The 14,404-nt window shown below is 45.1% G+C and overlaps 1 protein-coding gene across 16 annotated transcripts in view; it reads right to left on the bottom strand.

Annotated features, from left to right (window-relative positions):
* LOC139555236 (focal adhesion kinase 1-like) overlaps positions 1-14,404 on the bottom strand; it is a 219,602-nt gene that overhangs the window by 26,547 nt on the left and 178,651 nt on the right. For 14 of the 16 annotated variants that reach the window (XM_071368874.1, XM_071368875.1, XM_071368868.1 and 11 more), the window contains 9 exons: positions 13,299-13,396; positions 12,676-12,760; positions 12,053-12,153; positions 11,717-11,832; positions 11,407-11,507; positions 11,031-11,120; positions 10,053-10,257; positions 5,328-5,439; positions 1,312-1,398 (listed from right to left, as the gene is read on the bottom strand). In XM_071368874.1, coding sequence (XP_071224975.1) covers positions 1,312-1,398; positions 5,328-5,439; positions 10,053-10,257; positions 11,031-11,120; positions 11,407-11,507; positions 11,717-11,832; positions 12,053-12,153; positions 12,676-12,760; positions 13,299-13,396 — 995 coding nt within the window. Of the gene's footprint in view, positions 1-1,311; positions 1,399-5,327; positions 5,440-6,272; positions 6,370-10,052; positions 10,258-11,030; positions 11,121-11,406; positions 11,508-11,716; positions 11,833-12,052; positions 12,154-12,675; positions 12,761-13,298; positions 13,397-14,404 lie in introns of those variants that run through there. The other 2 variants (XM_071368873.1, XM_071368876.1) reach the window with 2 other exon arrangements.

Below are 14,404 nucleotides of genomic sequence, written 5' to 3'. Positions count from 1 at the left end.
TGTGTTATCCTCAAAGTGGGCGAAGAAGGTGTTTAGCTTGTCCGGGAGCAAGACTCTGGTTTTCCCTTTGTAATCTGCGATTGTCTGAAGACCCTGCCACATACGTCTCGTGTCTGAGCCGTTGAATTGCAACTCTACTTTGCCTCTGCACTGACATTTTTGTCTGTTTGATTACCTTACGGAGGGAATAACTACACTGTTTGTATTCAATCATATTTGGAATTTGGTATTTTATTGTCGGCATCCCGGAAGGGGGAGTAACAGTGGTCCAGCGTTTTTCCAGCACGAGTACTACAGTCAATGTGTTGATAGAACTTCGGTAGTGTTTTCCTCAAATTTGCTTTGTTAAAATCCCCAGCTACAATAAATGTCGCCTCAGGATATGTAGTTTCCAGTTTGCACAAAGTCCAGTGTAGTTCCTTGAGGGCCGCCGTGGTATCGGCTTGAGGGCGAATATACACGGCTGTGACTATAACCGAAGAGAATTCTCTTGGGAGGTAATACGGTCTGCATTTGATTGTGAGGTATTCTAGGTCGTGCAAACAAAAGAACCTGAGTTTCTGTATGTTATCACAATTACACCATGAGTAGTTAATCATGAAACATACACCACAGCCTTTCTTCTTCCCGGAGAGTTCTTTATTCCTTTCTGCGCGATGAACTGAGAACCCAGCTGGCTGTATGGACAGGGACAGTATATCCAGAGAGAGAGCCATGATTCCGTGAAACAGAGTATGTTATAGCCCCTGATGTCTCTCTGGAAGGAGATCCTCGCCCTGAGCTCATCTACTTTATTATCCAGAGACTGAACATTAGCAAGTAATATACTCGCAAGCGGTGGATGGTGTGCACATCTCCTGAGTCGGACTGGAAGTCCACTCAGAATACCTCTTCACCCACGTCGGCGTCTTGGAGCAGCCTCTGGGATGAGTTCAATTGCCCTGGGGGGGTACGAACAAAGGATCCAATTCGGGAAGGTCGTAATGCTGGTGAATTACCGCCATTATGATATCCAAAAGTTATTTCCGGATGTATGTAATGACACAAAAAACATTCTGGGCTAGTAATGTAAGAAATAACACACAAACAGACAAAATACTGCAAAGTTGCTTAGGAGCTAGAAGCAGAGCTGCCATGTCTATCAGCACTCATTCTCTGTGTTAAAAGTGTGTTAGTATAGTATAGTAATGTATAGTATATTATAGTATAGTACAGTAGCATAGCATGTTATAGTATAGTACAGTAGTATACTACAGTATTATAGTAGTATAGTATAGTACAGTAGTATAGTACAGTAGTATAGTATAGTACCTGGTAATGGTTGAGCTGTCCAGCATGCTGAGGGCTGGGGTAGAATCCTTCACTAGACCGAGGGCTGGGGTAACCAGGTCTGCTAGGCTGCTCAGAGAGGGGGTGACAGATCATGCAGTAAGCATACTGAAGTACACATGGGATAGATAGACTTTCTACAGGTTGTGATCCCCATCTATTGGACAGGGAATGAGAGTCATTGTATCTAGCTACCTAAAATATCTAAGGGGGATACCTAGTCAGTTGTACAACATTGCCTTCAACTGAAATGTGTCTTCTGCTTCTAACCCAACCCCTCTGAATCAGAGAGGTGCGGGGGCTGCCTTAATCAACATCCACGGCCGGGGAACAGTGGGTTAACTGCCTTTGTCAGGGGCAGAATGACAGATTTTTACCTTGTCAGCTCGGGGATTTGATCCAGCAACCTTTTGGTTACTGGGCCAATGCTCTAACCACTAGGACACCTCAGAAATATGTTTACACTGTAACCCCAGTCTTAATCGACTTTTAGATGCAAAGCACCAAGCTATCCTTTGTAGAAATCTTGTACACAATGGCATGCTTGACATGTATCTACATTCCAACCATAGGATGGCGCTCTATCCCATATCCAGAGATAAAATCAGATAAGAAAGCTTTATTATTCTTAGATGAGGAAACTATTTATGGATAATATACAATCCTTACACATAAAAGACACAGACGTTGAATCCCACAAACTAGTAACTAAACTATTAAAAACAAAAAACTAAAGTTTTATGTGTATGCATTGGTTTGAAGCTGAAAAAGCAAGGACATTCACATGAGCACCACAATGCCTACTCCACCCAGGCTCTACCAAGGTTTTTCAGCACACAGCATTCACCTACTACAATAGCAATGTTGGTCTATTGTATACCGAACAAAATTATAGATGCAACATGCAACAATTTCAAAGATTTTACTGAGTTACAGTTCATAGAAGGAAATCTGTCAATTGAAATAAATTCATTATGCCCTAATCTTTAAATTGCACATGACTGAGCAGGGGCACAAAAATGGGTGGCCACTGGGGAGCCAGGCCCAGCCAATCAGAATAAGTTTTGCCCACAAAAGGGCTTCATTACAGACAGAAATACACCCCAGCACCCCCGTCCCCCTCAGACGATCCCACAGGTGAAGAAGCTGGATGTGGACGTCCTGGGCTGGCAACGGTTACACATGGTCTGCGGCTGGCAGGCCGTTTTACAAACATGGTCCTGTTTTATCAATCGCTGTGCTGATCAATGGACAGTTCATTACCTGTCAAATTAAACTGACATTTAATCCGAGTAAAAAATCTCTGTCTTAGGCCAGTTAGGATCACCACTTTATTTTAAGAATGTGAAATGTCAGAATAATAGTAGAGAGAATGATTTATTTGAGCTTTTATTTCTTTCATCACATTCCCAGTGAGAAGTTGACATGCACTCAATTAGTACTCCCTGACGAAGGCCATGCAGCCGAAACGCGTCTGTTTCTATTGAACATGCCATACTAATAAAGGCATTTTAATTAATTATATGAAGAGTGCCTTGGTCCTCCTTTCTTTTTGATGACCAATTTACCCCTTTTACCAAAGAGCACCTTCTATCTACCAAAATGTACTATTGTGTACCTTAGTAGCACTTCCCTTCCTCCTCTTTCTACTAGTATTTGGAAGCATTCCCTTTAAATTGTTTAACTAGGGTCAAACGTTTCAGGTAGCCTTCCACAAGCTTCCCACACTAAGTTGGGTGAATTTTGGCCCATTCCTCCTGACAGAGCTAGTGTAACTGAGTCAGGTTTGTAGGCCTCCTTGCTCGCACACGCTTTTTCAGTTCTGCCCACAAGTTGTCTATGAGATTGAGGTCAGGGCTTTGTGATGGCCACTCCAATACCTTGACTTTGTTGTCCTTAAGCCACAACTTTGGAAGTATGCTTGGGGTCATTGTCCATTTGGAAGACCCATTTGCAACCAAGCTTTAACTTCCTGACTGATGTCTTGAGATGTTGCTTCAATATATCCACATCATTTTCAATCCTCATGATGCCATCTATTTTGTGAAGTGCACCAGTTCCTCCTGCAGCAAAGCACCCCCACAACATGATGCTGCCACCCCCGTGCTCATGGTTGGGATGGTGTTCTTCGGATTGCAAGACTCCCCCTTTTTCCTCCAAACATAGCGATGGTCCTTATGGCCAAACAGTTCTATTTTTGTTTCATCAGACTAGAGGACATCTCTCCAAAAAGTATGATATTTGTCCCCATGTGCAGTTGCAAACCCTAGTCTGGATTTTTTATGGTGGTTTTGGAGCGGTGGCTTCATCCTTGCTGAGCGGCCTTTCAAGTTATGTCGATATAGGACTTGTTTTACTGTGGATATAGATACTTTTGTACCTGTTTCCTCTAGCATCTTCACAAGGTCCTTTGCTGTTGTTCTGGGATTGATTTTCACTTTTCGCACCAAAGTACGTTCATCTCTAGGAGATAGAACGCGTCTCCTTCCTGAGCGGTATGACGGCTGTGTGGTCTCATGGTGTTTATACTTGCGTAATATTGTTTGTCCAGATGAACGTGGTACCTTCAGGTGTTTGGAAATTGTTCCCAAGGATGAACCAGACTTTTAGAGGTGTCCAATTTTTTTTCTGAGGTCTTGGCTGATTTCTTTTGATTTTCCCATGAGGTCAAGCAGAGGCACTGAGTTTGAAGATAGGCCTTGAAATACATCCACAGGTACACCTCCAAATGACTCAAATGATGTCAATTAGCCTATCAGACGCTTCTAAAGCCATGACATCATTTTCTGGAATTTTCCAAGCTGTTTAAAGGCACAGTCAACTTACTGTATGTAAACTTCTGACCCACTGGAATTGTGATACAGTGAATTATAAGTGAAATAATCTGTCTGTAAACAATTGTTGGAAAAATTAATTGTGTCATGCACAAAGTAGATGTCCTAACCGACTTGCCAAAACTATAGTTTGTTAACAAGAAATTTGTGGAGTGGTTGAAAAACGAGTTTTAATGACTCCAACCTAAGTGTATGTAAACTTCCGACTTCAACTGTAGGTAGGGGTGAAGTGACTATGCATAGATAATAAACAGCAAGTAGCATAGTCCGGTGGCCATTTGATTAATTGTTCAGCAGTCTTATGGCTTGGGGGTAGAAGCTGTTAAGGAGCCTTTAGGTCCTAGACTTGGTGCTCCAGTACTGCTTGCCGTGCAGTAGCAGAGAGAACAGTCTATGACTTGGGTGACTGGAGTCTCTGACAATTTTATGGGCTTTCCTGTGACGCCGCCTATTATATAGGTCCTGGATGGCAGGAAGCTTGGCCCCAGTGATGTACTGGGCCGTATGTCCTACCCTCCCTAGCGCCTTACGGTCAGATGCCGAGCAGTTGCCATACCAGGCGTTGCATCACCTGCCATATCAGGTCATGCAACCGGTCAGGATGCTCTCGAGGGTGCAGCTGTAGAACACTCATAAGCTTAAGTTCCATCGCCATCTGGGAACCGGGCCCTGGCTATTACTTCATAGACATGGCTATTTGTATTTATGCAAACATATGGATTGTCCCTTTAAAGAGAAGGGGTGAATATCAACAGCTGATTACATTAAGCAATTCCTGTAAGTGACTCTCAAAGTACTGAATAAGTTGTCTGAGTGAGCATTTGGAATGAAACCCCCCCCCCCCAGACCCTCCTCCAGGTCTTTATTTGTTGATGGCCACTTCCCACTAAGGGGCCGTACGCCGACGTCTTGTTTTGGTCCTGTCCGTATGTCTTTTTAAAATATTTTTTTGGTGGTGTCCAGACCAGCCTTGATTTCAATGTCCACTGACGGGACTCCATAAAAACATGCCACTTTGATACAAGTGACTTTTGGTAGCAGGAGAGCATTTTTTAAACTTACTTTAGGGGGGGTGGGGTTCTTACTTTAGGGGGGTAGGATTAGGGTTCTTACTTTAGGGGGGGTGGGGTTCTTACTTTAGGGGGGTAGGATTAGGGTTCTTACTTTAGGGGGGGCCTCGTCAGAGGCCCCTGAGTCCCAGGACACAGTGACTTGACGTCTCATCTCCATCCTCAGTCTCTCCTCCTGCTGGGCCTTCTCCTCCTCCAGGATTGTACTGCAGGGAACACACAACAGCTTATCATACAGTCATAACACAGACAGTATTATCCATTATTCGGATCTATTACCAAATGTATTATCCATTATCTGTATCTATTACCAAAAGTATTATTCATTATTCAAATCTATTACCAAATGTATTATCCATTACCAAATTTGTTATCCATTATCCCAATCTGGCCCTCAACCATCACGGTCACCTAATAATCCCCAGTTTACAATTGGCTCATTCATCCCCCTCCTCTCCCCTGTAACTATTCCCCAGGTCGTTGCTGCAAATGAGAACGTGTTCTCAGTCAACTTACCTGGTAAAATAACGGTAAAATAAAAATAAAATAAATAAAAAATCCGTATCTATTACCAAAAGTATTATTCATTATTCAAATCTATTACCAAAAGTATTATCCATTATTCGTAACTATTACCAAATGTATTATCCATTATCTGTATCTATTACTATATGTATTATCCATTATTCGTATTTATTACCAAAAGTATTATCCATTATTCGTAACTATTACCAAAAGTATTATCCATTATCCGTATCAAATCAAATCAAATTTATTTATATAGCCCTTCTTACATCAGCTGATATCTCAAAGTGCTGTACAGAAACTCAGCCTAAAACCCCAAACAGCAAGCAATGCAGGTGTAGAAGCACGTATCTATTACTAAATGTATTATCCATTATCTGTATCTATTACTAAATGTATTATCCATTATCTGTATCTATTACTAAATGTATTATCCATTATCTGTATCTATTACTAAATGTATTATCCAAGTTCAATCATCCTCACCCACCAGTAACGTGATTGTCTAATTTACCTCTCAGGAAAATGCTCATCTCCCATGTGTATGCCTCAGAGCCCATGTGCATCCAATCACACCACAACCATGATGACCCACCAGCTCCCCAGTCATATCCACAGCAGTGTGTGTGAAAGTCCTGTACTGTTTCAATAAACTCTCTTTATCAGAGCCAGCAGCTCCACCTCCTTCCTCCTGCCATGGGCAGCCTGTTGTGGTTGGCCCCCGGCCAGTCAGTCTATCAGCCAGCCTACCACTGGACTGGACTGACTGGGAAGTATGATGCTGTGGAACTAACTACCCGGGTTGTGTTCACTAGGGCACACCGTAGCAAAATGTATCTCAAAGGAATGCAAAAAACTGTGTTTCTTATTGGACAGGTTCAGGTAGTCCATCCCTGTTTTATCCCGTTTTCTTCTGTTTGGTGCCTAATGAATGCGACCCAGGGCTAGGCTAGAGGAGAGGCGATTGTAAGGAAGTGTGGAGGGATTCCCTCCTACCTTGTGTTTCCTTTCTCTCCCTGTGAATTGTGGACATAACGTTTTACGTTACTATGGGCTAGAGACAATACGCAGTTCACACTGTACCCAAGAGCTTCAAATGGAGCAAGACCAGCCACGTTCATGATAGCACCTGATGTAACGGATGTGAAATGGCTAGCTAGTTAGCGGGTACGCGCTACTAGCGTTTCAATCAGTTACGTCACTTGCTCTGAAACCTAGAAGTAGTGTTGCACCTTGTGTTGCGCTTTCTTCCACTGCAAACCAACCATTCCAGTGTTTTTAGTTTTTATTTTACTTGCTGTGTTGTATTCACTTCGCCGCCATGGCCTTTTTATATTTTTATTTATTTATACATATATTTGTTTGCCTTCACCTCCCTTATCTCACCTCACTTGCTCACATTGTATATAGACTTATTTTTTTCACTGTATTATTGACTATATGTTTGTTTTACTCCATGTGTAACTATGTGTTGTTGTATGTGTCGAACTGCTTTGCTTTATCTTGGCCAGGTCGCAATTGTAAATGAGAACGTGTTCTCAATTTGCCTACCTGGTTAAATAAAGGTTAAATAAAAATAAATAAAATAAAACCTTGCTCTGCAAGGGCCGCGGCCTTTGTGGAGCGATGGGTAACGATGCTTCGTGGGCGACCGTTGTTGATGTGTGCAGAGGGTCCCTGGTTCGCGCCCGTGTTGGGGCGAGGGGACGGTTTAAAGTTATACTGTTACATTGATGCTGTTGACCCGGATCACTGGTTGCTGCGGAAAAGGAGGAGGTTGAAAGGGGGGTGAGTGTAACGGATGTGAAATGGCTAGCTAGTTAGCGGGTACGCGCTACTAGCGTTTCAATCAGTTACGTCACTTGATCTGAAACCTAGAAGTAGTGTTGCACCTTGCTCTGCAAGGGCCGCGGCCTTTGTGGAGCGATGGGTAACGATGCTTCGTGGGCGACCGTTGTTGATGTGTGCAGAGGGTCCCTGGTTCGCACCCGTGTTGGGGCGAGGGTACGGTTTAAAGTTATACTGTTACACTGACAGACAGGCAGGCAGGCAGGCAGACAGACACCTATAGCGGCACGTAGCCTAGTGGTTAGAGCGTTGTGCAGTTAACCCACTGTTCCCTGAGAGCCGAAGACGTGGATGTTGATTAAGGCAGCCCCCCACACCTCTCTGATTCAGAGGGATTGATTAAGACAGCCCCCCACACCTCTCTGATTCAGAGGGATTGATTAAGACAGCCCCCCCACACCTCTCTGATTCAGAGGGGTTGGGTTAAATGTGGAAGACACATTTCAGTTGAATGCATTCAGTTGTACAACTGACTAGGTATCCCCCTTTCCCTAATAGGAACACAGTAACAGGGTAACTATCACCCAAACCATGCAGCAAAGACCTTTGATAGACAACCAACAACACTATACACACCCTCTCCCTCTATACACACCTTCTATCTCTAATCTCTCCCTCTCTAATCTCTCCCTCTCTAATCTCTCCCTCTCTAATCTCTCCCTCTATCTTCTCCCAAAACATACCCACTGCTCGACATATGGCTTTGGAAATGGGTCTGTGTTGAACATGGGTCCAGTAGAATGTAAACTATTATCTTGCAGGGACACGAGTCACACAGCCCAGTCGGTCTAAAGTTAACGGCCCAGTCGGTCTAAAGTTAACGGCCCAGTCGGTCTAAAGTTAACGGCCCAGTCGGTCTAAAGTTAACCGGACGGACGGACGGACGGACGGACGGACGGACGGACAGACAGACAGACAGACAGACAGACAGACAGACAGACAGACAGACAGACAGACAGACAGACAGACAGACAGACAGACAGACAGACAGACAGACAGGTTCTCACATACTCTAGGACTTTATCAACGAACAGACAGACAGACAGCCACCGTGCTTCTACACCTGCATTGCTTGCTGTTTGGGATTTTAGGCTGGGTTTCTGTACAGCACTTTGTGACATCAGCTGATGTAAGAAGGGCTTTATAAATACATTTGATTGATTGATTGACAGGTTCTCACATACTAAGGCCAATGGCCCATGGGATAGGTAAGGCAATAAATCCACCACAAAAGGGCTGCGTCTCAAATGGGCCTATAGGGCTCTAGTCTAAAGGTAGTGTGCTATATAGGGATTAGGGTGCCATTTGGGATGCAGTCGTGGACTACCCACAGAAATGTACCCACACACACCCTCTAATGTGGCTTTGCTTCAGCTAGTCTAAAAGATCTATATACATCACACTTCATCCACCTACCATGGATTTGATTGACATAGATAGACCATTGAAGTGCATTGTGTGCTGATAATTGATAGTCTCTATTGGGAATATGGCATCAACCTGTTGCCTCTTTCTATTTAACTAGGCACGTCAGTTAAGAACAAATTCTTATTTACAATGACGGCCTACCCCGGCCAAACCCCTAAACAGGACAACAGTGGGCCAAATTGTGTGCTGCCCTATGGGACCTCTGATCACGGACGGTTGTAATACAGCCCGGGTTCAAACCAGGGTCTGTAGTGACGCCTCTAGCACAATGTAGTGCCTTAGACCGCTGTGCCACTCGGGAACCCCACTCTTACTTGGATTACAACTTAAGTAGCTGAGACCACTCTGTTTCTAAACTTACTGAAGTGTCCTGTACACTAATACATGAAACAGTGACCTCTTGTGTAGCAATGTGGAACATTTATTTTAACCTTTATTTAACTAGGCAAGTCAGTTGAGAACAAATTCTTATTTACTATGACAGCCTACCGGGGAACAGTGGGTTAACTGCAGTGTTCAAGGGAGAACAAATTCTTATTTACTATGACGGCCTACCGGGGAACAGTGGGTTAACTGTCTTGTTCAAGGGCAGAACGACAGATTTTTACCTTGTCAGCTCAGGGATTTGATCAAGCAACCTTTCGGTTACTGGCCCAACACTCTTGGCCTCCTGCCGCCCCAACATAATTCTTCCAGAGCTATAAAGCAGGGACACTGTGTGTGAAAGAACACTGCCAAGCACGTATGAGGCGTTTCTTCTAGACGGTTTCGTTTTTTCGCCCCCTACTAATGGTTAGGGTGAGGAATAGGTTAGTTAAGCTGATCCTAGATCTGTGCTTAAAGGCACCTTTTATCCTGAGGCATATACTTCACCAGAGCCTACATTAATGCAGCATCTCAGAGTAGGAGTGCTGGTCTTGGGTCAGGTCCTCCCTGTCCCAGTATACTTATTCATTAGGATTGTAAAGGAAAGCAATGCACTTCCGACCCCTGAACTTCTCCCTCCAGAGGTACTGACCTGAGCTGGGTTTTGAGTTCTGTGAAGCGGGGTCTCTTGCTGGGGTCGTAGGCCCAGCACTTGGTCATCAGGCTGTACAGGGTGGGAGGGCAGTTGTGGGGCATGGCCAGACGCTCTCCGTTCTCTATCCGCCCGATGACATCGTTGTTCTTCACCCCCTGGAAGGGCTTGATACCGTACATGAGGATCTCCCACATGCACACACCTGGAGAGGAGGGGAGGGGAAGGAGGGGAGGATAGGAGAGGTGAGGAGAAGGATGGGAGGAGAGGAGAGAAGAGGGGAGGAGAGGGGAGGGGAGGAGAGGGAAGGAGAGAGGAGGAGAGGGGAGACGAGGGGAGGACAGGAGAGGGAAGGAGAGGGGAGGAGAGAGGAGGAGGGGAGGAGAGGGAAGGAGATAGGAGGGGAAGAGTGGGGAGGAGAGGGAAGGGGGGAGAGGGAGAATAGGAGAGAGGAGGGCAGGAGGGGAGAGAACAGGGCAGGAGGGGAGTGGGGAGGAGAAGAGGGGAGGGCGGGAGAGAGGAGGAGAGGAGGGGAGAATAGGAGAGAGGAGGGCAGGAGGGGAGGGAGGAGGGCAGGAGTGGAGTGGGGAGGAGAGGAGAGAGGAAAGGAGTGGGGAGGAGAGGAGGGGAGGTCAGGAGAGAGGAGAGGAGAGAGGAAAGGAGTGGGGAGGAGAGGAGGGGAGGAGAGGAGGGGAGGTCAGGAGAGAGGAGGAGAGGAGGGGAGGGGAGGAGAGAGGAGGAGAGGAGAGAGGAGAGGAGGAACGAAGAGAGGAGGGAGGATGGGAGTGGGGAGGAGAGAGGAGAGGGAATGAGAGAGGAGAGGGAAGGAGAGAGGAGAGGAGTGGAGGAGAGGAGGGGAGGGGTGGGGAGGGGGGAAAGACTGTAAGGACAGGCTATACATATGACAGAGACAGACACAAACACGAACACACAGGAGTTGATAGCTAGATGTGTGTAATCTGCAGCTGCCAAACTCACCAAACATCCACACATCGCTGGCTGAGGTAAAGCGTCTGAAGTTGATGGATTCTGGAGCCATCCATTTGATTGGAAGTTTCCCCTTGGAAGCTGAAAAAAGGTTGGACATTGAGACAAAACCCATGTGTGCTTCAGCGTGTAGAGATTCTGCAATGGCTTTCACAACCAGCAGATGGTGCAAAAAACATCAGCCTGGAAGTCAGTGGGTTTGTACCAGAGACCGTATTAAACAGGTTTGTACCAGAGACCGTATTAAACAGGTTTGTACCAGAGACCGTATTAAACAGGTTTGTACCAGAGACCGTATTAAACAGGTTTGTACCAGAGACAGTATTAAACAGGTTTGTACCAGAGACCGTATTAAACAGGTTTGTACCTTTGTAGTAGGAGCTGTCCTCCATGTAACGCGAGAGGCCAAAGTCTCCCAGCATCACACAGTCTGTGGAAGACACTAGCACGTTCCTGGCAGCAATGTCCCTGGAGACGTTCACACAAAGAGATAATAACTATCAATTCTGGAAAACCTGGAGATTTTGGAAAGTTTCTGGAATTCTGCAAACTGTACATTGAGTACTTAAATATTGACAGCGTGGCACAAATAAATATATTAGAAAATGAAAGCTTAACATAATCTTAAAGTGTCTACATCAACCTAAATAGCAGGATATAATGGGTGGTGGTCTGACCTATGGACAAAGCGTTTGCTCTCCAGGTAGGCCAAGGCTGTGCTGAGCTGGTGGGAGAACAGGATCAGCGTTGACAGGTCCAGGTTGTACTTCCTTACTTGTAAAAAGGACCTCAACTGGAAGATGAAAAACGTCAATAAGATTGATCCTCTTTGTTTTTCCAGAGATAGGTGGACGACAGAGGAAACTGTTTCCAAACGTGTTCCTGTCTTCTGGGATCTCCCATCTATTACAAGAATGACAACAACACCTCTGCATACTGTACGTAGCCTATCTATCAAAACATACTCTGTGTTTGTATGGTTCACTGTCAACCCAACCGCCAGGACACCTCACCTCTCCCATCGTGCACAGCTCCATGATGATCCACACTGGGTTCTCTGTGATCACACCGATCAGCTTCACTATGTGGGGGTGGTCGAACTGACGCATGGTCACTGAGGAACACACATCACAAAGGGGTGTGAGGATTTCACCAAACAGTTAAGAACTAGAGTGGAAAGATGTAGACTAACATTTGATTACCCCACCCCCAAAATATAAATAAAATAAAAACATTTAATTGAGCATGTTCAAAGGAACAGAGAAAGGCTCCCTGGGATAGGTCTAACACAGACTCAAATGTCACTGCTCTTAGTTCACAAATATTGTCAATTTGCATCCCAAATGGCACCCTATTCCCTACATAGGGCACTAGGGTGAATTTTGGAACAAAGCCAATGTTTACAGTTACCAGCTTCATTAAATTGAACATATTCCCTCATCTGCCTGGGAACACTGTAAACACAGTGAGCAAAGCAACCTGAGACTACCATCAGGCAGTGTGTGTGTGTGACTGTGTGTGTGTGTGTGTGTGTGTGTGTGTGTGTGCATACATGGCAACCAGCAGCAGCTGCAATCACCCTCAGTCCCATTACAGTGACACAGCACTAGCTTACACTACAATTCAGCACACTCACATGCTTCCTGAAGGAACTTCTCACGCACGCTGTCCGACGTGGAGTTCTTGCATGTTTTAATGGCCACGCTCAGAGTGGGATTCTCCTGGAAGTCAGACACAAGACAAAACATTGGGTCAGTTTATGTTCAAGACAATATTGAACATATAAATGAGTAGAGAGATGTGTTTAGCTAGATGGTTACAGTCGGGTGAAATTGAGAGGAACACGTGGGGATTGAGGTTGAGAGGAGAGATGTGTTTAGCTAGATGGTTACAGTCGGGTGAAATTGAGAGGTTGGGGATTGAGGGTGAGAGGAGAGATGCTTTGTCTGCATTTAGCCAGACAGATACAGTATTATTTATTTGTTAGAGTACTACATACTTGTTATGTAATATATACAGTACCAGTCAAAAGTTTGGACACACCTACTCATTCAAGGGTTTTTCTTTCTTTATTTTAACACATTTTGTTGTTGTTGAGAAAATAGTAAAATAAAGGAAAACCCTTGAAGGAGTAGGTGTGTCCAAACTTTTGACTGGTTCTGTACTTATCCAATACTATATACTTGTTAAAATACTATATACTTGTTACGGTACTATATACTTTTTACAGTACTATATACTTGTTACGGTACTATTTACCGGGCTGTTGTAGACTCCCTGGTGGACGTCTCCAAACTGTCCCTCTCCGATGCAGCGTCCCAGCTCTATCCGGTCTCTCTGGATCTCATAGTCCCTGGCTGGGGAGGGAAAGATGACCCCTGTTAGTTGTGTGGTGTGGTATAGTGTGGTGTTGTGTGGTTCGGTATGGTGTGGGTGTGTGCGTTTATGTACGCGTGTGAGCAAAGCCACAGATGGATGGGTAACCCAAGTCAGGAGGAGCTGATGAGGTCATTTTGGTTGTTAATAATAACAGCAAGAAGCCTTGGCTGTATTTTGACTGCAGTAGACAGTAGTACTCTATTAAATACTGTATATATACACTACATGACCAAAAGTATGTGGACACCTGCTTGTCGAAGATCCATTCCAAAATCATGGGCATTAATATGAAGTTGGTCCCCCTTTGCTGCTATAACAGCCTCAACTCTTCTGAGGAGGCTTTCCACTAGATGTTGAGGTCGGGCACTGATGTTGGGCAATTAGGCCTGGCTCGCTGTAGGCGTTCCAATTCATCCCAAAAAGTATGTTTGATTGGGTTGAAGTCAGGGCTCTGTGCAGGCCAGTCAAGTTCTTCCACACTGATCTCGAATAAACCATTTCTGTATGGACTTCACTTTGTGCACGGGAACATTGTCATGCTCCACAAAACTTTATAGTTGGCACTATGCATTGGGGCAGGTAATGTTCTCATGGCTTCCGCCAAACCCAGATTAGTCTGTCGGACTGCCAGATGGTGAAGTGTGATTCATCACTCCAGAGAACGTGTTTCCACTGCTCCAGAGTCCCATGGCAGCGAGCGTTACACCACTCCAGCAATCTCTTGGCATTGCACATGGTGATCTTAGGCTTGTGTGCGGCAGCTCGGCCATGCAAACCCATTTCATGAAGCTCCCGAAGAACAGTTATTGTGCTGACGTTGCTTCCAGAGGCAGGTTGGAGCTCGGTAGTGAGTGTTGCAACCGAGGACAGATGACTTTTCCATGCTACGTGCTTCAGCACTCTGCGGTCCCGTTCTGTGAGCTTGTGTGGCCTACCATTTTGCAGCTGAGCCATTGTTGCTCCTAGACGTTTCCACTTCACAATAA

The sequence above is a fragment of the Salvelinus alpinus genome, chromosome 26 (assembly GCF_045679555.1).
Source record: "Salvelinus alpinus chromosome 26, SLU_Salpinus.1, whole genome shotgun sequence".
NCBI classification, from domain to species: Eukaryota; Metazoa; Chordata; class Actinopteri; order Salmoniformes; family Salmonidae; genus Salvelinus; species Salvelinus alpinus.
Note: the sequence above shows the minus strand (reverse complement) of the source record. Positions and strands in the feature narration are given on the sequence as shown.